Here is a 24,068-nt window from a genome sequence, read left to right as displayed (position 1 = left end):
TTATAAAAAGCTCTTGGGTTGGGTTTTGAATCCATTGCATCTTCCTGCCATTGATTGTTAGAGCATAAACTAATGCCATTTTCCTCATTAATATTTAAAGGCTATGTTTTCCTGGGAGAAATTAAATGTGCGTGCTTAGTGTTTTGGCAAAGAGCCCTTTAATTTTGGTCTTCTTCCTTTTAGATCCCAGTGGTCCTGAAAAAAAACATCTGACCTTAGTGCACTTTAAACCATGTTCACTGTGTAAAAATCATGGAACTGAAATGCCACATCTAAGCCATGCTCCATCATGCAAAAGGGCAAGGCGATGTGGTTTGACACTCAGAGTTAACTGACTAATTTCTTAAAGGGGTCCTGTCCTTAAAAAAAAAATTCTATACTGGCCTATTCCTCCCCAGGCAGTCTCCTTACCACATCTTCTCCTCACCGTTCTTCTCCTGGCTCCTCCAGTCCCCCGGGTCACCTCACCTCCAGCCGGCCGGATCCTCTTCTTCCTGTGATGAAGTGTACATTGCCAGCATTCTGCTTCCTGTAGAGCAAGGTACGCTACGTCACTAGTGACGCAGCGTTCACTGCCTAGCAGAGAATGCCGAATATTCAGCAGTCTGCTTTAGCGCAACTACGTATGCGCAAAGTCTCTCCGCTAGTGTTTTATATACTATATGAAACACTAGCGGCGAGATATTGTGCATGCGCAGTTGCGCTAAAGCAGACTGCCAATGTTTTGGTATTCCCTGCTAGACAGTGAACTCTACATCACTCGTAGCGTACATTGCCCTGCAGGAAGTGAATTACAGCTAATGGACATTGCAAAACAGGAAGAAGAGGATCCGGCCGGCAGGAGTTGAGGTGACCCGGGGGACTGGAGGAGCCAGGAGAAGATTGGTGAGGACAAGATGTAGTAAGAAGACTGCCTGGGGAGGAATAGGTAATTATTGATTCTTCTTTTTTTTATGACAAAACCCCTTTAAAGCGTACCCGCACTTTCAGATGACTTTCATAATAAGTCACCATGTGCCATGAAGAAATAACATTTCTGACTGCTATATGACTTGTATCCTGCATTTTTCACCATTTGCCCCATGCAGGCTGTCTCTCTAATTTTCAGTTGTCTCTGAGCTAGTGGGTAGGTATTAGCTGTTATGATGTCCTCTGCCTCTGACTTTCAGTCCTACCCTGTGCTTTTGCTGCAGACTGCGACAGGCTGAAAAAACTATGCCACAACTTTGTCAGGCTTCCCCCGCTACCGGTCGTGGTGCTGCTGTAGTGGCGTCCTGCTCATCTACCATGTGCTAAGGAGCTGCATCCCTACAGTCTTGGGGAAGTGCAGTACTAAAGCTGCTTAACAGTCTGTCCTGATAGTGCTGCATTTTAAGGTCCTTCTCGACTGCCGGAATGACATTTGTCATTTTGGCCTTGTAGCGGAGATCAAGGAGGATGCCCACCCAGTAATCTGATGTTTTGATGTGGGCTATGCAATGCTCTTTATGCAACCACTGCAGCATAAAAGCACTCATATGCCTCCAAGTGCTTAAGGGTAGTGGCCCACATTCCTCTGGCTCAGAACTAAGGATATCCTCTGGTTGGTCCTGCTATCAACATAGAATAGCTGGAGATAGTGATAGATGGAAGGAACATTGCCTAGCCCCCTCCTCTGCCTCTGGAACTATATAATCCACCTCCATTTCTTCTATTTCTCCTCTATACTTCTCAAATGGGTGGAGAAATGCGTTGGAGAAGACTCCCTCATCTCTTGCTCAAAGTCACCCTGCGGTGTTGAGTAATGGTGGACTGGTCAGCCAGTTGGGAAATTGGTATCCCTTCCATCTCTCCTCCTTTGACAACAAGAAACATTTGAGCGATCACCGGGCGCTCCCAGCGGAGAACAGCTGGATGCAGAGAACAAGTGGCCCCCTGCTTGTTCTCTGCATCCTCCGGAGCGCAAAATGTTTGAGCAATCATTTTGCGATGTAAATGACACAACGATTATCGCTTAAAAGTCACTCAAAATACATCGTTTAAGCGATAATCGTTGTGTCTAAATGGGCATTTACACTCTAAAGACTCACATCATTAACCCATTGATGACGGCCCTTTTATTTTTTCCTTTTTCGTTTTTTTCTCCTTTATTTATCCATCGATGTTGCTTGTTTTTTGCGGGATGAGTTGTATTTTTCAATGGTGCAATTTAAAGTACCATATAATGTACTGAAAAGCATTAAAAAAATTCTAAGTGCAGTAAAAAAAACCAAAAAACTACATTCTTTCAGTGCATCCTGTTTCTATGGCGCACAAACTGCAACAAAAATGCCATGATAACTTTCTTCCATGGGTCAATATGATTACTATGATACCAAACTTGTATATATATATTTTTTTTGCTGTAGTACTTTTATTTTTTTCAAAGACATTTAATTGTTAAAAATTATTTTCTGCCGCCATCTCCTGCAAGCAATACCTTTTTTAGTTTTCCGTCGATGTAGTTTGTGAGATGTCCTGTAGTTTACGTCGGTACCATTTTGGAATACATAAAACTTGTTGATCGCTTTTTATTGCATTTTTTCTGGGAGACAGGGTGACTGAAAAAGTGCACTTCTGGCATTCTTTAAATTTTTTCTTTTTGGACGACGTTCACCCTGTGGGGTAAATAATCTGCTACTTTGATAGATCAGACTTTAACGGAGGCAGCGATACCAAATATGTATTTTTTTTAATATAGATATAGCAAAGGGTGGGGGGGATTTAAACTTATTCCTTTTTTTTTTTTTTACAATTAATAACACTTTATTGACCTTATTTTTACTTTTTTCTTTTAGCCACCCTGGGGAACCACAACTAGCGATGCTTTGATCGCTCCTGTAGTATGATGTAATGCCATCACATTGCAACTATTGCCCACAGGTGTCAGCTGTAATAAACAGCTGACACCTGCACTGTATGAAGAGAGGTTGCCCCGCGATCTCTCTTCATACATACCGCGCATCTGCATGTCATAAATGTACGTCATATAGCGGGAAGGGTTTAAGGCCTTATTCACACGAACGTATATACGCAGCTATTGTAGCTGTGTCCAAAAAGTCCAATGTATTTATTCAGATGAGCGATTGTTGGGCATGTGAAAATATTGGGCCGGGAAAAACAGCCCATCGGCGGCCGAAAACAGTAGCAAATTTTATATGGCGCTTGAAATGATGGGTCTTGCCTTATCTTTTGCCAGATGCACTGGAAGCTCCCATAGACTCCTATGGAAGGGGGAAGAAGTTTAGCTGCATCCAACTCTGGGAAAAGAAGACACTATTTAAGCATTAGCCATCATTCCGAGGACTTCTGACGACCGAGGGATTTCTGCACTGCAGCTTATTTTTTGCCGTTACGCTGCAGCCGACCCTGTATGAATGGATGATAAAACGCTAATTAAGATTGGGACTACATCACGGCTATTTCTGATTCAGGCGTTTTGTAGCCGCAATCGGCAGATTGTAAAAATGCATAAGGCCCTGTGAAAGGACTTACAATTTAGAGCTAATTCTAGGCTGTACCTGGACTTGCAAGTTCAGCCTAGCAATTAGCTCAAAACCATGAACACTAGTGGCGGCCGCTAGTGCTCATGTAATAGTACCCTGAGTCCAATTCAAAACTAGCACACAAGAGACTATTATATTGTAAAGAAATAAAACAATTCTAAACTAAATAGTAGAATCATAATGATCATAATACTGTACTGAGCTTAAAAAGTAATTTTTGGAAACCTTGTGATAATTGCAGAATGCCTGGACTGCAGGGTCACAAATCCATCGTATTCATACCCTTTGTCTATCATCAGAGCTCGATTCCATTCATTGAACATTTTCTCACATTGATTACCAATGGGAAAAATGTGGAGTGAATAGGACAGGAGCGGATGCATTCTATCCTCCACTCTTGCAGCTCTCCAAAATGTTACAGCCTCCAAAAATCTGTTTTTCTAGAGGACATCTCCCTATACAAATAAATAGTGCAGTGTATGTGATTATGAATGCAGCAAAGATAAAGGCAATAGTATAATGACCTAGGATAGAACAAACAACCTGCAAGGCAACACACCCATATAAGTAAACAATGTCAGTTTCAATCCGGTACTGGCAAGACAAAAGCGGATTCATTCTTTAGTGCTGCACTTTAGAACACCACATGCAATAGAATATAAGAGAAAAATGTTTATTTACTTACAGATGTAGCAAAATTTAAAGTGTAACTAAACATTTAAAACCTTCTGATATGACAAAATGACATATCACTAGTTTTGATTAGTGGGGGTCCAGGTGGCGACATCTCCACTGATTGTTTAAACAAATGAGCAGAAGCGTTCATCTGAGCCCTGTGCCTGTTCAACTCCTTCTGTCCCTGCTTGAAGTGGTGTATGGACTTCACAGACTTTCTATGGAGTCGTACACCGCTCTGAATAACAAGGAAAATTGCTGAAATAGGCACAGCGCTTAGATGAGCGTTTCTGTCCATTTGTTTTTGTGATCGTTAGCATTCTCAGCACCTAAAGCCCTACCGATCAAAACTTTTTAAAAGTTACACTTTAAATTAATACTAGAGATGAGCGAGCATGCTTGGTAAGGGCAGTTACTCGAGAGAGCATTGCTATTCTCGAGTAACTGCATGCTTGTCGAAGAAAACTTTGTGGGGGGGGGGGGGGGAGAGATCTTTTTCACCCCCTCCCGAATTTTCTCGACGTATGCAGTTACTCGAAAATAGCGGGGCTCTCTCGAGTAACTTCCCTTACCGAGCATGCTCGCTCATCTCTAATTAATACTTAACAAAATCGATTGAAAACGTCAAGTTGTAGTTTGTTGTAACCAGGGGCTGGTTGACAAATTTTACCCTGGGAGGCAAGCGCAGAACAGTGGCTCAACAGTAGCAACCCACTCTTGGGGTACATGTAGCAGATTTAGTGCAGTGGAAAAAATCCGCAGCAAATTCACACTATTTTGTGTGGATTTCGATGTGTATTTTGGTGTGCATCCGCATCAGGTTTCACTCCTTCAAATGAAGGGATGAAATATACTGCAGATTCACATCAAAATCTGTGTCAAAATCTACAGATTTTAAAGCGGCTTTTTAGTGCAAATTGCTTCAAAATTTTTCATGGTGGAAAAGCTGCAGCAAATCAACTGCATGTAAAGATACCCTTAGGCCGACTACGCATGGCCGAGAAAATTGCGTGAGAAACGGATTGTAGCATGTTCTATCTGGCTACATGATCTTGCATCGAAGGCCATTGTTCTCAATGGGAGAACTCTGTGATCCTGTGCTGTGGCTGTGACAGTTGTGGTGGAGGTTCCCTTCATCCTCGAAGTGAGGCTGTTTTCACATGGAAACGTCTTGCATCTACGGGATTTCATATGAATGGGAAGGTCTGATTCATGGTCACCCTTGCCCGTGTAAAGTTAGCCTTAGGATGAAAACACAGAGCGCAGCTGTCCACACCCAGCCAAACCATGGTCATAAAAATTAATGGCAAAACTGTGTGGCTATTGGCTACCATGGGTGGGCAGGATTTGGCCGCGAGTAGCCAGCCCCACTATGTCCTTCCACCCTTCACCTGTTTATGAAAATGGCACCAGAACTAAGCTCAGTGCACAAATATAGCACAAAAAGTAAGTTCATACCACAAATACAGCACCAGAACCAAGCTCATAACATGAATACAGCACCTGAACCCCCTAAATAAATTGTATATATTCTATAAGACAACGTTTTACAATGTGGTGGGCTTAGTAACAGCGGCTCAGCTCTTGTATATTTCTAAATAATACAGTTACCTTATAATATTTTCAAATACCAGCTTTACACAGTGATAGCGATTACAATGCAGTTACCTCCTGTGATCACAGGTGATGTCTCTTTTTGGAGTCATCTGTATTAATTTTTCTTTTCTCTATGTCCAGGCCACCATTGCAACTTACAACAGCCATGATTGGCCTCTTCATATTCTCTCCATTCTTCTGCTGCACTCCATAATCAATCTTTCAGTGACCCCCTCACCCCCACCCCCACACACCATAGTAATAATGTCCCTACTGTGGCATCTCCCTCTGTGGTCCCAATTAGTAATAAGAACCCGTATGTGACCCTGCTTATTAATAAGACCCGCTGTGTGCCCCCATGTAGTAATAGGACCACCTGTGGTCATAAATAATAATAGTGTCCCCTTCTGTGGCCTCAAATAGTAATAATGACCCTATCTATGTCCCAAGTAGTAGAAAGCCTAAGTGCAGGCATCTACTCTCTAAAGAGGTCTGTTACAAAATGACAAGGCTAGTGTTTTCTAAGGCTGTGCTTCACAACTCTGTCAAGGAAATATGATGAAGCAAAGGCATATAGTACCCATTGCCACTAGTACCCACAAGGCCCTTTTACACGGAATGATTTTTGTTAAAAAAAATCGTTCAAATGAGCGAAAATTAACGATAATTGTTCCGTGTAAACGCAGCCAACAATCAAGCGGGATTTGCTTTTCCTTCATTGTTCATTTTACACAGGCAGAAAAATAATTGTTGGCTCATTCGTTAGTCTTTCAGTTTAAATACCGATCGTTCAGTCAATCTCATTCAGTTATACAGTATAAACTTTCTGCGCGAGCGAACTCTGATATCCATCGCTCGTTCAAATTAGAAAATTGGCAGGTCTAAATGGACTCTAAGACAAATATTTACATAGTCTAAAGTTGGCCACAGTTTCATAGATCACGTCTGCAATACAACTCGGATTGGGTGGGAAACCACAACTGATACGCAGTAAAATGGAGAAAGTCCAGCGTTGGGTTAAAGGCTTTCAGCCTAAGGTCACCAAGAGTCTGGAGCAGTGACCGGTGGCCTCGTTGAGCGGTGCCCGGTCACGTGATAAAAAAGGTAGTGATCTACCTTAGGCCGGTCTCACACGACCGGATAGAAATTGCGAATCACGCATGCGTTTGATCCGTGGTAATATGCGGATCAGTAAAATACATTGTATTCTACAATTCCCCTCCATTATCAGGTTGGAATTATGTAATCTACTCCCAGAAAATAGAATGTAGCACGTTCTATTTTACCGCAGATATCTGCAACATAGAGCCGATTGTGCTCCATGATTGCGAATATGCCCACAGCCCATACGCAACTGCATTGTGTACGGACTGCACTTGTGTCATCGCTAAGCGACAGCGTAGGAAATCTAAACAAAAAAGTTGTACTGCGCATGACCGCCTGTGTGAGTACGCAGTTATGCGCAGTACATTATGCAGCCTTATGCAAGCGGATTCCACATATGGCGGTATGAATCCAGTGTTGTTCAGATCGCTACCTGTAATACGTAATTTATAAGAAGCCCCGGGAACGCTCACCTTCCTGCAGTTCCAGGAGCAGCTTGTTGAGCGCCTTCTGTTTGAGAACCCTGCACCTCAGCAAGCTTACAAAGCCTCACAGAGCGCCACTTCCTACACTCCTTCCCTTCCACTGAGGTCAAGAAATAGCCCCCAAAAACGTGTTGGGTTTGCAGGAGGCATGGGAGGAGGAGGGATACCCGGTTTTATTGCCCCATGTGCCCATCCTAATCGGCCTCTGTAATTACCCCTGTTTTCAGACACACCACACAGTTTACATTATTATTTTTATCTAAGATTTAGAGAAAGCCAAAACGGAGGGAGGATTATTTTTAGGGAGTCAATTTTTTTTCTGCACAAGTGAGCAATTAGGCCTATTATTTATTTAGTTGTGCCCTAAAATCCAACGGGTGTTCCCTCCATTACAGGACTAGCCATGTGTCCTGTAAGTAGATTTGGGCCACAATGGGTATGTTGCTGAACACAGGGCAAACAGGGGTATTCATTTTGGGGTGCAAGTCTTCATTCATCTATGTGCTGCACCAAAAAAACAGGTTTTAAAATGACACAATTATCAAAAAAATGCTAAGTGTAATTTTTTCTTTCTGCTTTGCTTAGATTCATTCAAAAACTATTGTGTCAAAATATGCATTACACCCCTACATGAATTTGTTAAGCAGTCTAGTTTTCAAAATGAGGTCATTTGTGGGGGTTCTCCATCGTTTTGGCCGCTCAAGGGCTCTACAAGCGAGCAATGGGGCCTTAAACGCCTTCAAGCAAAATGGTTTTTCTGAAAGCCTCCAGCTGCTCCTTTAGGTTTGGACCGCGTTGTACATATAGAAGATTAGGGCCACAACGGGTATGCTTCTGAACACAGGACAAACAGGGGTATCAATTTTGGGGTGCATATACATATTTTCATGTGCACTATAGAAAAAAACCTGTCTTTAAAATGACATATTTGCAGAAATATGAAAAGTTGTTTTTTTCTCTTCTAAATTGCATTAAGGGCGCCTACCCACTTGCGATTTTTTTTCCTTTGCGTTTTGCGTTTTTTCTGAAGAGCAATTAGGATAGAATGTGTTCTTGTCCACTTGCGTTTTTTTTTTTTGGTCCGTTGCAATTTTTAACATAGGAACTGTCAGTTGCATATGTGTCCTTGTTTTTCTCTTAATGCACCCATGAATGTCAATGGAAATTAACGGAAAAGCCGCGAAAATGCCGCAAAAAAGCAGCGAAAAACGCTGCGTTTTTCACGCACGAAAATTGCAAACGCCAGTGGGTAGGCGCCCTAACTCCTGAAAAGAAACTGTGGGGTCAAAATACTCATGACCCCCCTCAGTGAATACATTGAGATGTGTATTTTGCGGTATTTTGGGGTCTCTTGTGGGTGTATCTATTATTCAGATACCGATGAGCCTTTGCAATCTTGGCTTGGTGTAGAAAGACAAAATGTCCCTCAAAATGTTAAATTTGTATGTCTCCTAAATGGCTAAAAAAACTAATGTATTTCCAATGTTCTTCCAGAATAAAGTAAACAGATGGAAATATATATCTCATCAAAAATTTTTACAGTATGTTTGCACATATTTGACATATTGCAGTTGAAAATGTGAAAAAAATTATAATTTTTTCAAAATGTTCCCAATTTTGGCATTTTTAATAAATATACACAAATTGTATAGGTCTATTTTTACCATCTAAATAAAGTACAATATGTGACGAAAAAACAATGTCAGAATCACTTGGATATGCAAAACCTTTACGGACACATGTCAGATTTCCAAAATTTGGCCTGGTCATTCAGGCGCAAACAGCCTTGGTCACTAAGAGGGTGAGTCCTGTCATTTCACATTTCACAATGTCTAATTTCCCTAGACTCTTGCCATGCACATTCCATGTTGCTAGTATGTGACCATCAGCAGCTGGGCTTCTTGAGGGCTTTTCCCCAGTTGCGTCATAAGGAAAATCCCGACTACTTGTTCTCAGACCTTGCTCTTCCCCAGCAGCATTTAGAGAATGCTTTGGCTTGGAGGGTCTGCCATCGGATACCGTATCTGAATCATTTGAGAGCTCTTTCATAGAGTTTCCAGGGTAAAGTTTTTACAGGGTAGGTCCCCAGGTCTTTCCCTAACCCTCCCCATATATCCAGGCTTGGGACCGGCGTATATCGATGACTCCTACGTGGCTGGGTTGACCCCCTATGCAACATACCTAATCTAATTCTCTAACTTCCCTGTGTCGTACCAACATGAAACTTGGCACAACCATTGTTTAGGTCCTACATAGGAAAAGTAAACTGGTCATAACTTGATTATTCAATTCTAAGTGCAAAAGTAAGTGACCCCATATGTAATGTACCTAATCTAATTCTCTAACTTCTCGGTGTTGTACAGACTTGAAACTTGGCAGGAGCATTGTGTAGGTCCTAAATAGGAAAAGTAAAGGTGTCACAACTTTATTATTCAATGCTAAGTGCAAAAGTAAGTGAACCCCCTTTGTTATGTAATTACCTGGTGTTGTACAAGCATGAAATTTGGGATAAGCATTCTTTAGGTCCTAAATAGGAAAAGTAAAGGGGTCGCAACTTCAATTCTCAGAGCAAAAGTAAGTGACTCCCTATTTTTTTTTTTTTACTTTGTTTTATTGATCACTTAATGAATTTGGTATACAATTACATTCCATATATCATCTTTGGTATTCTGACAATAAATTCAATTACATAGTGCCCATTTGTTTCTTGATGTCATTTACAACTTCTGATGTCCGCAGTCCTGAGCCAATCACAGCAATCTCTTACTGGAGGTGGGGTATTCAACCCACGTTACCAGGAAGAGAACGCTCTGTCACTGCTGTGGAAGACACGAAAGACTGCCAGAGCACCTGGAGAGCAGCGGGAGGGACCGGGATGGTGCCTGCTAAGTAAGTATTAAGACACCCCCCAAAAATGGGGCAAAATTTAATATAAGACAGTGTCTTATTTTCAGGGAAACGCGGTAGTATATAGATGTCACATATGCAAATACTCCCTCACTCCATTCTTCTTCCAGCTGTGAGTGGATGCTCATAAGTTCAGTATTCATAGCCTAGAAGTTTATCGTGATGATGTTTCCTTTAATTACTGGGAATGACATCATGTTTAAATGTGTTTTTCTTACAAGTCTGCCTCCATATTTTCCGCGTGATTCATTCCCCTTCATCTGTTCCATTCCTCAGTGAAAGAACCCTATGTAAAGTAACCTTTCACTTCCTCTTCAGAAAGACATAATATGTAAAGCAAAATTTACTTAGAAACTGTCTTGTCTTGATACTTATCATCTTCCTTTATATTCATGTGACAGAATAGCAATTAATGATGCAATGACTTTATGTCTTATATACTGCATACTTTGTTATGTTGCTACAGAAATACAGCAGAGACAACAAGGAGCCTTAGCTTTGGTTTCAACTTCCCTTTAAAGGGGTTGTCCCGAGGCAGCAAGTGGGTCTATACACTTCTGCATGGCCATAATAATGCACTTTGTAATATACATTGTGCATTAATTATGAGCCATGCAGAAGTTATAAAAAGTTTTATACTTACCTGCTCCGTTGCTGGCGTCCTCGTCTCCATGGTGCCGACTAATTTTCGCCCTCCGATGGCCAAATTAGCCGCGCTTGCGCAGTCCGGGTCTTCTGCAGTCTTCTATGGGGCTCCGTGTAGCTCCGTGTAGCTCCGCCCTGTCACGTGCCGATTCCAGCCAATCAGGAGGCTGGAATCGGCAATGGACCGCACAGAAGAGCTGCGGTCCACGGAGGAAGAGGCCATCTTCAGCGGTGAGTAGAGAAGTCACCGGAGCGCGGGGATTAAGGTAAGCGCTCCGGTGAGCTTTCTTTACCTCCCTGCATCGGGGTTGTCTCGCGCCGAACGGGGGGGGGGGGGGTTGAAAAAAAAAAAAACCCGTTTCGGCGCGGGACAACCCCTTTAAGTCAAGTGCACCAAGAATAACTGATTATGATACAGCCCAATAGTCTCTACTGACCTGGTGTGCAGTGTAATCATTAAAGTGTAGACGTGCGTGAACCTATACAGATATATTACACACATGCATGAATAGCAATTATCAAATGTATATTTCTGATTGTAATAGCCCCCTTTACAATAGGATGAGGTCATCTAGGGGACATATAGTGGGACTGTATTTATATGCAGCAACCAATCTAAAAAAGCAATGCTAAAGTGTAAAGCATGGGTGCAGAAGACAATCACTTGAGTCTTTTATGATTAGGAAATGGACTTCAGATTGCCTTAACCCTTTGCAATCCAATTTTGGATTCAGGGTTTCCTAGGGGGCTTTCTCTTTCTGCCATTATACAATGGCTGGCTGGAGCCATTACTGTAGTATGGGACATGCTGAAGAGCATGGGACATGCTGAAGAGGCCCCCGACAACAGAGCAGCCAGTATTATACAGTAAGAATACCCTGCCGGACATCTTCTGACATTGGAGTTGTACAGCCTTCAAATCAGAATGTCTTCAGATGTCAGACAGTGGATTAGAAAGGGTTAACTCCCAATACAAAATGTGATTAAGTTTCACCCCATTCTGTGGATATGCCAAAAAAGGTCTGAGATGGGAAATACCCCTTTTAAAAGTGTTGTCTCACTTCTAGCTGTTTTGCTGCAGGAAACAGACAGCTCACTTGAATAGGACTCAGCCTGCAGTACCAAGCCGGGCCACTGCGCAGTGTATGGAGTTGTCTGTTTCCTGCAGTAAAACAGCCAGAAGTGGGACCTTTATGTCAGCAGCATTTCTCAGTTCATACTGGTTTACTATAACATTGGAAAGATGCTGCATTATAAACCTTCAAATCGATCACATTTATTGTACAAATGTGGTGTTATCCGCATTATCTGTCAATAATTGGGAGTTGTCTATTGCTTCATATGCCAGTTGCTGCCATTTTCCAGGTAATGGAAGCAAGCAATTAGATATAATCTTATTGTTTGCCTTTCACAGTATGACCCGTAGAACACAGCTAATGGAAATGTTTCCTTTGATCAAGCTAATTTACTTTTTCTGTAACCATCTCTCTCCAAGATTACTTTAGGAGAAACCGCTAAATCCCAGGAAGACTTCCAGCAGGGTCATATTTTATTTGTTGATCAATAATTTGTAAGACAGTTTTCTTCATGTTAACTAAATGCAAGTGTAATAAGAGTTTGAACATGAGCATAGCATAGTTCATGCACAAAGCCATATTGTGTGCAGGGACCCTGTAAGCACAGGCTTTGGCTAAGGGTGTGTATGCATTTTATTTGGCGCTATGTAGTATATTCTCTTTTATGGCATGTGACGTCCCTGATATGGCATAAGGAGTGTGTCCATGATAGGGAACAGTCAGACAAACCTCAGCCAGTCACCGCTGACAACAGTTTATCTCCTGGCAGAACAAAGGAGAAGGCATGATGAAATCTAACATGATCTATCCTTGTTTCCCATGGCATCTACCATTAGGGGATACTCGAGAGTCCCTATACACAGATGGAGGATCTTTGGTGTTAGACCTTATTCACACGATTGTATATAAACAATATATGGAGAAAGGTGTTTGGCCACTGCGTGTTTTTTTTTTTTAGAAAAGTGCTTTATTATCCTATTTAGTACCATGTCGGCCCTCCTTCTGCTTGTATTACAGTGGCCGCACGTCGAGGCATACTCTCCACAAGTTCTCTGTAAGTCGGGGCAGGAATTGCTCGCCATTCCTCCTACAAGGCTGTGAGAAGAGATGGTTGTGAGGATGGGCGTGGGTGGTGGTGTTATACCCGTCGCTCCAGTTTGTCCCACAAGTCCTCGATCGGATGAACGAATAGTTATTACAAAATGAGCAGCTTTTTATTTTACCCATGCCTTTCCCAGCATACCATTTGACAAACTAAGTATTTGCATATTTGCTGATTTTCTGCAGTGTCCAAATACTTTGGTCCGATATTTAGCGGCATCAAAAAATTGCCCAAAAAACCGACCACGTGAAGCATTGGATTCCAAATAGCAAAAATAGCACATCGGCGACCGTTTTCGGTCGCTGATTTTATACGCCACATCAAAAGATAGGTCTTGCCCGATCTTTTGCCAAAATACATGGGAAGCTCCCATTGATTTCAATGGAAGCGGGGAAAAAAGGGAGGAGCAGTTAAGCTGTGTCCAACACTGGAAAAAGAAGACAGCCGGCTCTATTTAAGCATTAGGAGGATTTCTGCCGATTTTCATGCTGCAGCGTATTTTATTGTCGAGACACAGCAGCTGTCCGTGTGAACGGCAGGAAATATGCAAAGTTCGGGACTCAATCGCAACTATTTTTTATTAATGCAATTTTAGGGCGCATACGGGCAAACGTAAAAACGCATACGGTCGTGTGAAAGAGGCCTGAGGTGTACAGTAGCCCAGCTTCAAAGACCTGTGGATGATCCAGTTAAATATACTATGGACTACGCAGGCACACAATTTCTTCTGTTTGTTTCGTGGGCCACTGCAGACTGTCAATCGAAACAGGAGAGGGGGAAATTTAGAAAAAAGTAATGCTAATGTGGAGCAGCTAATTTACATATAGTGCATGCATTCTTTGAACAGCAATTACACAGCAATAGGGGGCATTTTTATAAAACAATAGGGTCAGACTCGCTCTCCTCCGCCCATCTCCATTGACTTAACATAGCAGCTGTTCAGTAGTGAACAGCTGCTATTTACACTGAGCAATCAGCAATCTGCTCATCGTCCATCGTTCATGCTGCATAAACGATGGACAATGAGCTGATCGCTCAGTGTAAATAGCAGCCGTTCAGTACTGAACGGCTGCTATGTTAAGTCAAAGGAGAGGGACAGGGAAGCGAGAGGAGAGAAATCTCCTCCTGCCGCCCCCCTGCTGGCTGCTCTGTGAGCGAGCCAGCGATACTAGTACCCGTGTAACAGCACGGAGGCGAGTGTATGCAGGGATGAGTGTTGGGCATAGTTAGCCCGACATTCGTCCCGTCTAAATGGGCCTTAAAGGGGTTGTCCCGCGCCGAAACGGGTTTTTTTTTTTCAATAGCCCCCCCGTTCGGCGCGAGACAAACCCGATGCAGGCATAAAAAAAACAAACCGTCCAGTACTTACCCGAATCCCCGCGCTCCGGTGACTTCTGACTTACCTTGTGAAGATGGCCGCCGGGATCTTCACCCTCGGTGGACCGCAGGGCTTCTGTGTGGTCCATTGCCGATTCCAGCCTCCTGATTGGCTGGAATCGGCACACGTGACGGGGCGGAGCTACGAGGAGCCACTCTCTGGCACGAGCGGCCCCATTCAGAAGACAGAAGACAGGACTGCGCAAGCGCGTCTAATCGGGCGATTAGACGCTGAAGATTAGACGGCACCATGGAGACGGGGACGCTAGCAACGGAGCAGGTAAGTGAATAACTTCTGTATGGCTCATAATTAATGTACGATGTATATTACAAAGTGCATTAATATGGCCATACAGAAGTGTATACCCCCTCTTGCTTTCACGGGACAACCCCTTTAAGTACTTTAGGCTACATAACAGGCATAGCAGTTTGGGTGAACAAACTTGCGTGACAATGAGGATCTCAGTGGTCGGACCTCCATCCCTTCATCTTTGAAAGCATGTCTAATTCTCAATATGAAGTTTGTTACTGTTTGATTATAATGGTGCATCCATGTATGTGTGAAGAGAAAAGTACTATGACAGCCCTATCTTTTGGCTTAAACAGACAAACGTGTTTGAGCACTGTTCTATGCATGTGTAACTCAAGCCCGCAAAATGTGACAAAGCAAACCCATTGATTTCAATGGGTTCATTCTCATGAGAGTGTTCATTCTCAGTAATTGCGCACGTGAAAAGATAGGACCTGCCCTATCTATGCATTTTTCGCAGAAATCTGCCATAGAAGTCTATGGAAGGTTAAAAAAAGCAATAGGAAGGGTGTCACCCTGCGGATAACCCTTGTTCATGCGCAAATATGCTCCGTTGTGGCAAGCATATTTGCGCATAAGTTCGTTTGTTGAAGCCCTTTATTTGACTTTCCTATGGGGTTAGTAGTTAGATTTGAAGGGACAGAATAACAGAGATGACCGTATGTAGGGAACTGGAGCTGTTCGATTAGACAGTGCTGTGGATGTATTGTGTTTCCAGAAACACTGAGCAATATCTACTTACCTGCTGTAATCTACATTTTGACCATGTGACCTTATAAGCAGTATTGGGGCTCCTTCACACAGGTGTATGCGTAAATGCGTACACTTTAGTGCAACATATTTGCACTATGAACAAAGTTGATTTGATCGTGTATCAGCGCATTGTAATGTACTTTTCTGCGCACGCAAGGTATGTTCATTTGCACACGGCAGACAAATATGATATGATTTAAGTGGCTATTTAGCCTAATGAGGTCCAGATGTGTGATTTTTCTTCATGCAGTGCAGCGTATTGCACATTTTCACAAGCATTTGCACCTCCCATAGACTTCTATGGGGAACTTTGCTGTGCAAATGTGCAGGAAAAGATAGGACTTGCCCTTATCTTTCCGCTATCCACCTCATCACCCATCAAAATCATGGAGTGTACTAAAACACACTGTCGATCGCAGGGAACTGTGGACGAAAGCTAAAGTAAAATTGCAGCAAAGTTCCGCGTTTGAAATTGTGGTGCCTTGCCGCATTCATGTGTGAGAACGACCTAAGGCCGTTCTCACGCAACCAAATTTGAATTGCGGATTCTGCGATCTCCGTCTGCATATTCTCAGAGTGGAAATAAAATCATAGCATGTTCTATTTTAACATGGATTTAGCGCGGTCGGACTCCACTGATGTCAATGAAGGAGTGTGACCCACAGCCCATATGCAATTAACATTCTGTTATCACTAAGTCATGGCGCAGGAAATCCAACATGCTGTGTTTTATTTTCTGCAAGCGGATTACGCATTTCTTATCTGCTAATGTGAGCGGAATTGTGCACTCCAATGTATTTGATTGAACTGCGCATTACCGCGGATCATGCGCCTAAGGCCATAGTGATTAGAGATGAGCGAGCCTACTCGGCCACGCCCCTTTTTCGCCCGAGCACCGCGATTTTTGAGTACTTCCGTACTCGGGCGAAAAGATTCGGGGGGGCGCCGTGGGTGAGTGGGGGGTTGCAGCGGGGAGTGGGGGGGAGAGGGAGAGAGAGAGAGGGCTCCCCCCTGTTCCCCGCTGCTACCCCCCGCGCCGCCACGTCTCCCCCCGCCCCCCCCCGGCGCCCCCCGAATCTTTTCACCCGAGTACTGAAGTACTCGAAAATCGCAGTGCTCGATCGAGTAATTACTCAAAACGAGTAGATTCGCTCATCTCTAAGGGCGCCCACCCACTGGCGATTTTTTTTTCTTTGCGTTTTGCGTTTTTTCTCAAGAGCAATTAGAATTGAATGTACTCCTGTCCACTGGCGTTTTTTTTTGCGTTGCGTTGCGTTTTTTAACATAGGAACTGTCAGTTGCATATGTGTCCTTATTTTTCTCCTAATGCACCCATGAAAGTCAATGGAAATTAATGGAAAAGCCGCGAAAACGCGGCAAAAAACACGGCAAAAAGCGCGCGGAAAACGCTGCGTTTTTCACGCACGAAAATCGCAAACGCCAGTGGGTGGGCGCCCTAATAGTGATACATCGTTTACACAGTTTGTTCGTGCAGTCTGTTTATACAGGCAGATAAATCATTTGCAATTTTGTTCAAAATTGCATTTGCAAATCATGCAGTCATTCACATTCACTAAATGATCGCTGTTCACACACAACAATGTGCGGACGAGCAAACAATTATTTTTATGCCTGCATAAAATAAACGAAGGATGAGGAGCAAACGAATTCTTGTTTGGTGTTCCATCGTTGAGCATGTTTACACTGAATGATTATTGTTCAAATTTGCCAGATACAACGATTTTTCTGAATGATAATAATAATGGTTCTGTCTAACATGCAGAAAAAGAGAACAAGTTCTACCTTTTTTTTTTTTTGCTTGACCAAAATGTGTGCGCAAAAGATGGAGATGTGAACAAGCCCATTTGAATCAATGGGTTCTTTTGTGTGCATATTGCAAGTGAAAATACATCTGTGTGGCCTATTAAAGGGGCCGTTCAGTCTACACGCATGCTCTTCTGATCCAAGCATACTTGCCTATGGAAGATAACTGTCAGATCTCTAATGTGTATGGCTGGTATAATGTGGCTTTAGGGTGGCTTCAGACAAGCGTATTCACAAGTACACTCGCATACACTTAGCACATAAACAAGGTGGATGAGGTGATTTGAGTGCATGTCTGTGCATAGTACTGTACTTTAGCGCATGCAGGGCCAGTTCAGATGTGTGCATGATACATAGCCCTTCTGTGGATTAAAAGGCTATAATGAGGTTCAGATGTGTTCATTTCCCTGCGGTTTTGCGCAGTGTTTCACGCATTCCTTTGCGTATTTGTGCACCTCCCATATACTTCAAAGGGGCCCTTGTTGTGTAAATACGCTGTAATATAGAGCAGGTCCTATTGCTTTGTATGCGCACGAAATTCGGATGCAAAAACACGTTCATGAGAATCAACCCACTGAAATCAATGGGTTCTATTCTGTGTTTTGTGTTCGTATATTTTATGTGCGCAAAACATACGCAAATATGGTTGTGTGCGGAAGCCTGGAGGAGAGATCTTATTGGGGTGGGGGGTTACGGACAAAGATGTGTGAACACAGGGACTTCACTAAAAAACATCACATAAAGCAGCTATTCATCAAGGAATAGTCAAATCAGCAGACAAAAGCATTTCTCTCCACAGATGCGGCCCGGGGCGCTTACACGTAAAAGGGAATCTCCCGGAATAATTCGCACTCTGCTTTGTCTGATTACCTCGGTTTTAGGCTACTTTCACATGAGCGTTGTTTTGACGCTGAATAGGCGCATCTAAAAGGACTCATGGTTTCCTATGGGTTCTTTCAGATAAATGATTTTTGGACGTGCCGAAAAAATCTTGTGTCAAGAGATTTTTTGTCGCCAAGATTTCTCTCCGTCAAAAGATGGCACTTGTCCTATCTGATAGCACAATGCCGGCGCTCCACAGACTCCTATGGGAGACTATGCAAGCCGGCTGGCAGAGGGAGGGGAGGAAATTTAGCAGCGCGGAGTTAACAATGACAGGTGCCCCCTGCTGCTAAACTCTCTCCCCGCTGGCAGAAAGAGGCAGTGCTAAAACAATGAAGGGAGTCCCCTGCTGCAGGGTTGGAGGGAGTCCCCACAGGGATTTCCTTCATTCTTTTGGCGGCTGAGGGATTTCGGGGCCTCAGTGTCAGTGCACTGCAATACGCCGCAGCCAGCCAGGTAACATCGCAAAGAATAGCTGTGACTTGGTCACGGCTGTTCTTGGTTTACGCAATTTAATGCTGTTTTAGCATGGCTATCGGAGCATTAAACTGATGCCCATGTGAAAGAGCCTTAGGGCTCCCACACACTAGCGTTTTTTTTTATTCTGCGTTTTTTTTAATGCGAATGTCAATGGGACTTTCTAATGTTAAAAACGCATCACAAGTTTGTACTTTGCGATTTTTGTGCGATGCGTTTTCAACATTAGAAAGTCCCAATGACAATTGCGTTAAAAAAACGCAGCATAAATGCATTGGTAAAAAGACACAAGTGTGTGGGAAGCCTAAGGGCTTTTACCCACTAGCAGTTTTTTTTTCGCTGCAATTTCGCGTTGCTGCGATTTTAACATTAGAAAGTCCCATTGACATTTGGGGAAAAAAACACAGCAAAATTGCAGTGAAAAAAAAACCGCAAGTGGGTAAAAGCCCTAAGGTTGCATTCACACAGGCGAGAAAATTGTGCGAGTTTTGTGCGTTGTGTGACACACACAAATACAACGCATTATATGTAACTGGTGTGTTTTACATGGGTGATTTTTCTCTCGCAGCGATGCTGTGAGACGGACATATTGCAGCGTAATCTCATGTGAGTCTTGCAGAAGGATAGAACATGCAGAGTGTCCGTGTGCTGCGTGATGCGAGTCACGCCTGAGGATATAAGATGAGTGCACCCTTAGGCTGCCTCCACACAGGTGAGCGCAATAATGGGCCGAGTTTCTCAGCCTGATATCACACTCACCAATGTGCGTTTTCACTGCAATGTAAGGCATTTTTAATCTCAAAAACGACTCCCTGACTCGCCATAAGGCCTCTTTCATACGACCGAGTACCGATCTTTAGCCGCATATTTTCTGCCGTTCACACAGTCGGCAAAAATATACGCTGCAGGGCGGAAAACCCTCGATAGTCTGAGATCCTCGGAATGACTGCTAATGCTTAAATAGAGCCAGCTGTCTTCTTTTCCCAGCGCAGTACGCAGGGTAACTCCCTCCCCCACCATGTTTTTTCTAACTTCCATGGAAGTCTATGGGAGCTTTCTGCGTATTTTGGCAAAAGATAGGGCGAGACCCAATGACACGATGTATAAAAACGGTCGCCGATGGGCTATTTTTCCCAGTGGGATTTTTTTTACGTGCCAAAAAACTGTTCATCTGAATGAATACATTGGAATCCAATGCTTCAGAGGCTCACGATTTTTGGGCAATTTTTTATTATTTTTTTCCTTCTTTTTTTTGACTCCACTAAATAGCAGCCTATATAAATACGGTCATGGGAATAAGGCCCAAGGGTACTTTTACACAGGACAACTGCCCGTCATGTAAGCACCTCATAGCTTCCATACGGGAGCGATAATTGCTCCGTGAATGGAGGCGGTGTGCGCCAGAGATCTCTTCTAGCCATCCGCCTCCATGGTAAACAGGCCGTCGCTCATCGATAACCACTGCCTGTTTACACGGCTGATAGTCACTTGGTCTGTAGGTGAGCTCAAAACCTTGCGCCTCCGGTAAGTGATTGTCGCTGAGCGCCCTGTCAGGTGTTACCATGGGGTGACAGTCACCCAAATTCGCTCTTTTGAGTGATTAATTGGGCGACTATTGGCCCTTATGGCCCTTTTACACTGAACGAAAGCCTCATGATTCTCGGTTGCCGGACCAGCTGCGCTAGTAGTGACGCCATCGCCAGCTCGCTCGGGCAGCGTGTTTACACCGACATGTCATCGTTGGGAATCGTGAGCGTCTTGCTCAATACAACAAGAAACCATCGAGGAACTGATTTTTATGCCGGCTGAAACAGAAGGAGGAACATGAAGCGCACGGTTCCCGCTCCTCATTGGCTGGCGATTACACGGAACAATTAGCCTTCATATGACTTATTCTCTGAACGATGATCGATCCGTGTAAACGCAGCGTTGGGCTCCATTAGTTTCTGTGGGACTGACCGAGATAGATGAGATGGGACTTTAGTCAGACAGCAAAAGTCAAAAAGATGGTACATAACAGCCTGGCAGTGGCTGAAGGGGTTAAATAACTGCATTAGCTCGTTATGGGCCAGCTTAGTGCGAGTAGGGATGCTCTAAGGTCGGGGATTTTAGCATGCTGAGAGTTGTAGTGCTAATATAGATTGCCAGATCCCCCCACAGTTACATCATGAATGCAGTGATTACATTGTACATTATCTCCGGCCCTCCCCTCATTATCTCAGTGCTTTCCCCCTCCCCGCGGGCGATTGGTACACTCCACACGAGAGAAAACCGTTACTGCCCCTTTTATACTCGATAGGAGGCGTGTCCTAATATCCCGCCCAAACCGCGAGGTCTTGCGAACGCCTCCTCATAGTATCATCCAATAGAAAAATTTTTCTTGAACAACCCCGCCCATTATGTAGATGACAGAGAGTTCTGGTGAGAGTTGGTCGTGGGTCAGTCAGAGAGTGCCGGGCGCACAGGCTGGAGGGCGGTGTGCGCTTGTTACGTACTCGCCCATTGTGGAGTCACTGAGCAGGGCAGCGGAGAGAACGCACCGTACTGTGTCCGCAGCAGAACACCGGCAGACCGCTCCGAGGATGGAGGCTCAGCCAGAAGCGGGGGACAGCCAGGTCGGTGCTGGGGAGCAGGAGTGGGCAGAGACGGTCGAGCTATACATTATGTATAAGCGCTGTCTGCAGTGTTGTGGGAGGGGCTTGTTAGAGTGTAAGCTCCGCGACAACAGCTGCTGGGGTTTGTAATGGGCCGCCAGTGGTGCTATGTGCGGGCTGATGGGGAGCTCACTCTTGTACAGTATGTGGGCACAAGTACCATAGATATGTGCCCCCTTGTAGCTGGTGCCCACAACACTGGGTCATGGTAGTAACTGACACTTGCCACTTCCAGTGCTGTCTGCCCACAGGTGGCATATTGGTGGTGAGGGTGGCTGGCTACTGATCTGCGGGTGGCACACTATTGGTGGTGAGGGTGGCTGGCTACTGATCTGCGGGTGGCACACTATTGGTGGTGAGGGTGGCTGGCTACTGATCTGCGGGTGGCACACTATTGGTGGTGAGGGTGGCTGGCTACTGATCTGCGGGTGGCACACTATTGGTGGTGAGGGTGGCTGGCTACTGATCTGCGGGTGGCACACTATTGGTGGTGAGGGTGGCTGGCTACTGATCTGCGGGTGGCACACTATTTCAGGGCCCTTTACACTTTATTTGGTGGTTTGTACGATGGTTGCCGGTGTGCGGTGACTGAATGATCAGCAATGCTCTAACCAGTTTTGGCTGATTGTGTTTCATGTGGCCATAAAGTGCTGGTTGGTGTGAACAGGCGTCGTACACCTTGCAGGATAGAAGTCAGAGACAGGAGTGCTGACTGCAGGCGACTACGGTCCAATGAGCCATCGGAACTGGCCAATCATTCAGGGTAAATGTATGGCGAGGAGCGCTAGGCCATCGCCGGCTGTGTGCCTCCAGCGCAAGCTTTCGCACCCACTTTTTTCATCCAAGTTAGTCTGAAGAAGGAAAAAAATTTCTGAAATTGGACTAAAAATAAGGTGCGTTATTTTTAAATGGCGATATTTACGTCCGGTTAACGACTGCGTGAGCGCTGGTGTCACCACTAAGGTCGTCGGACAGACCTCACCGCGGGCTTCTCGCTCGGTACTGCACTCTGTGATGCGGGGAGTGTTCACACGGAGCGAGAAGCCTGCGATCCAGCAATAAGGACTTGGAATGAAAAGTTAATATATATATTTTTTCCCTTATACACTGCATGATTATCACTCAGACTTGTTCATTTGAGCGATAATCGTCCCGTGTAAATGACCCGTTAGTCCGTAACACCGAGAGGGGGGAGTGTAATTCATGTTGTGCCCTCTAGGGTTATGAGGGGCACTTTGAAGAATATGGGGCAGCTTAGGGGTGCTGGGTTAAAATGACGTAAAGCCAAGCTCAGCCGGCCGTAATCTGCTGTGCCGCCTGTGGCTCACACCTAGTGTGCGCTGACGCTGCGTACTCAGTGGGACTTCAAGTGGTTTTATGCAGTAAATCCGCAGCACACCTGCACATGTAAAAAGACTGGTGATGGTGAAGAAAACGCAGCGCTGCGGCGCATTGCAGCCTGTGAATGTGTTGCGTATTCACGGACTAAAATATGCATACGCTCGTGTGAATGAGCCCTAAGGACAACATCTGCATGGGGTTTGTATGTTCTCTCCATCTTGGCCTGTTTCCTCCCACGCTCCAGCATGAGATGAACGTGATCTGCAGTGGGGGTCATTGTAATATCCCCTGTAGACAGGGTGACTGTCAGCGAAAACGAGAAGTGAGCGAATGGTGTTTGTTTTGCATTTACACAGGATGATTATCACTTATTTATGGTAGTTTGAACGCATTTTGAGTGATAATGGTCCTGTGTAAAGGGCCCTCAAGTGATGCCAATCTGTACAGCACTGCGCCTCTCCATTGCAGGTATGCCCCCGGCTCCACCCGTATATCTAGTGGACGCTGCAGGAATACGAGGGGTGTCTCCAGACCTTGCAGCATCTCCTCTTGTGTATAGGTGACGATGCAAGTCCTCTGCTGCATCGCTGCTGTCTTCCAGGAAGTAGAGCTGTCTATATAATCTCTGCTTGCTTACAGCCCGTCTGATACAGACGCTCCTACACAAGTGCGCCATACTGTGTACAGAGGTCGGTGGTGTGCAGCATCCCTTCTAGGGGAGAACAGTATGGCGGTTTATGGAGGCACATGGCTTGTGCGCTGTAACACCTGCATGCAGTAATTAGCGTAGGGGCAGCTGTACACGGGTGTATGCGTTTCTGCACGCAACTCAGTGCAACATATTTATGCTATGAATGAAGCCTTTATTTGCATGCCTATCGGCATATTTTGGCCCATGGGACCACACCCTGATTTAAATGGCTATTTAGCCTATTGAGCTCCAGATGTGTGTTCCTATGGAACTGGGCACACATCTGCAACCCCCATAGACATCTATGGGGATGTTTAATGCATGAATACACACAAGTAGAGCATGAAATGCACATACAAAGAGAGAGAATGAACCCATTGAAACAATGGGTTATAATCTCAGCGTATTGTGCAAGCAAATGATGTGCACGTAAACTTGTCCATGTGAAGCCACCTTAAATCTGCCGCACCAGATAGTGAGTTTTGTTGTTGAAGTTGCGCTCTCGGCGCATGCGCAGAGTGGAGCCCGTGGCCGGGGAGTGACGTTTCTGTATGGGGCTCTGCAAGCCCCGCACAGAAATAGAGCATGCCGCGGTTTGTCTTCTGCACGTGATTTCACGCAGACAAACCGCGGCCGTGTGCATAG

At 44.5% G+C, this 24,068-nt stretch overlaps 1 protein-coding gene across 2 annotated transcripts in view; it reads left to right on the top strand.

The window, feature by feature from the left end:
- Positions 1–24,068, top strand: part of TRIM36 (tripartite motif containing 36) — an 87,678-nt gene that overhangs the window by 26,057 nt on the left and 37,553 nt on the right. The window contains exon 1 of one of the 2 annotated variants that reach the window (XM_066603078.1): positions 21,198–21,352. The exons of the other annotated variant lie outside the window; for it this stretch is intronic. Coding sequence (XP_066459175.1) covers positions 21,320–21,352 — 33 coding nt within the window. The 5' untranslated portion in view covers positions 21,198–21,319. Of the gene's footprint in view, positions 1–21,197; positions 21,353–24,068 lie in introns of those variants that run through there. 2 annotated transcript variants of the gene reach the window in all.

Source organism: Eleutherodactylus coqui, chromosome 5 (genome assembly GCF_035609145.1).
Source record: "Eleutherodactylus coqui strain aEleCoq1 chromosome 5, aEleCoq1.hap1, whole genome shotgun sequence".
In the NCBI taxonomy this organism is placed as follows: Eukaryota; Metazoa; Chordata; class Amphibia; order Anura; family Eleutherodactylidae; genus Eleutherodactylus; species Eleutherodactylus coqui.
The sequence above is the reverse complement of the archived record's forward strand: the minus strand, read 5'-3'. Positions and strand labels throughout refer to the sequence as shown.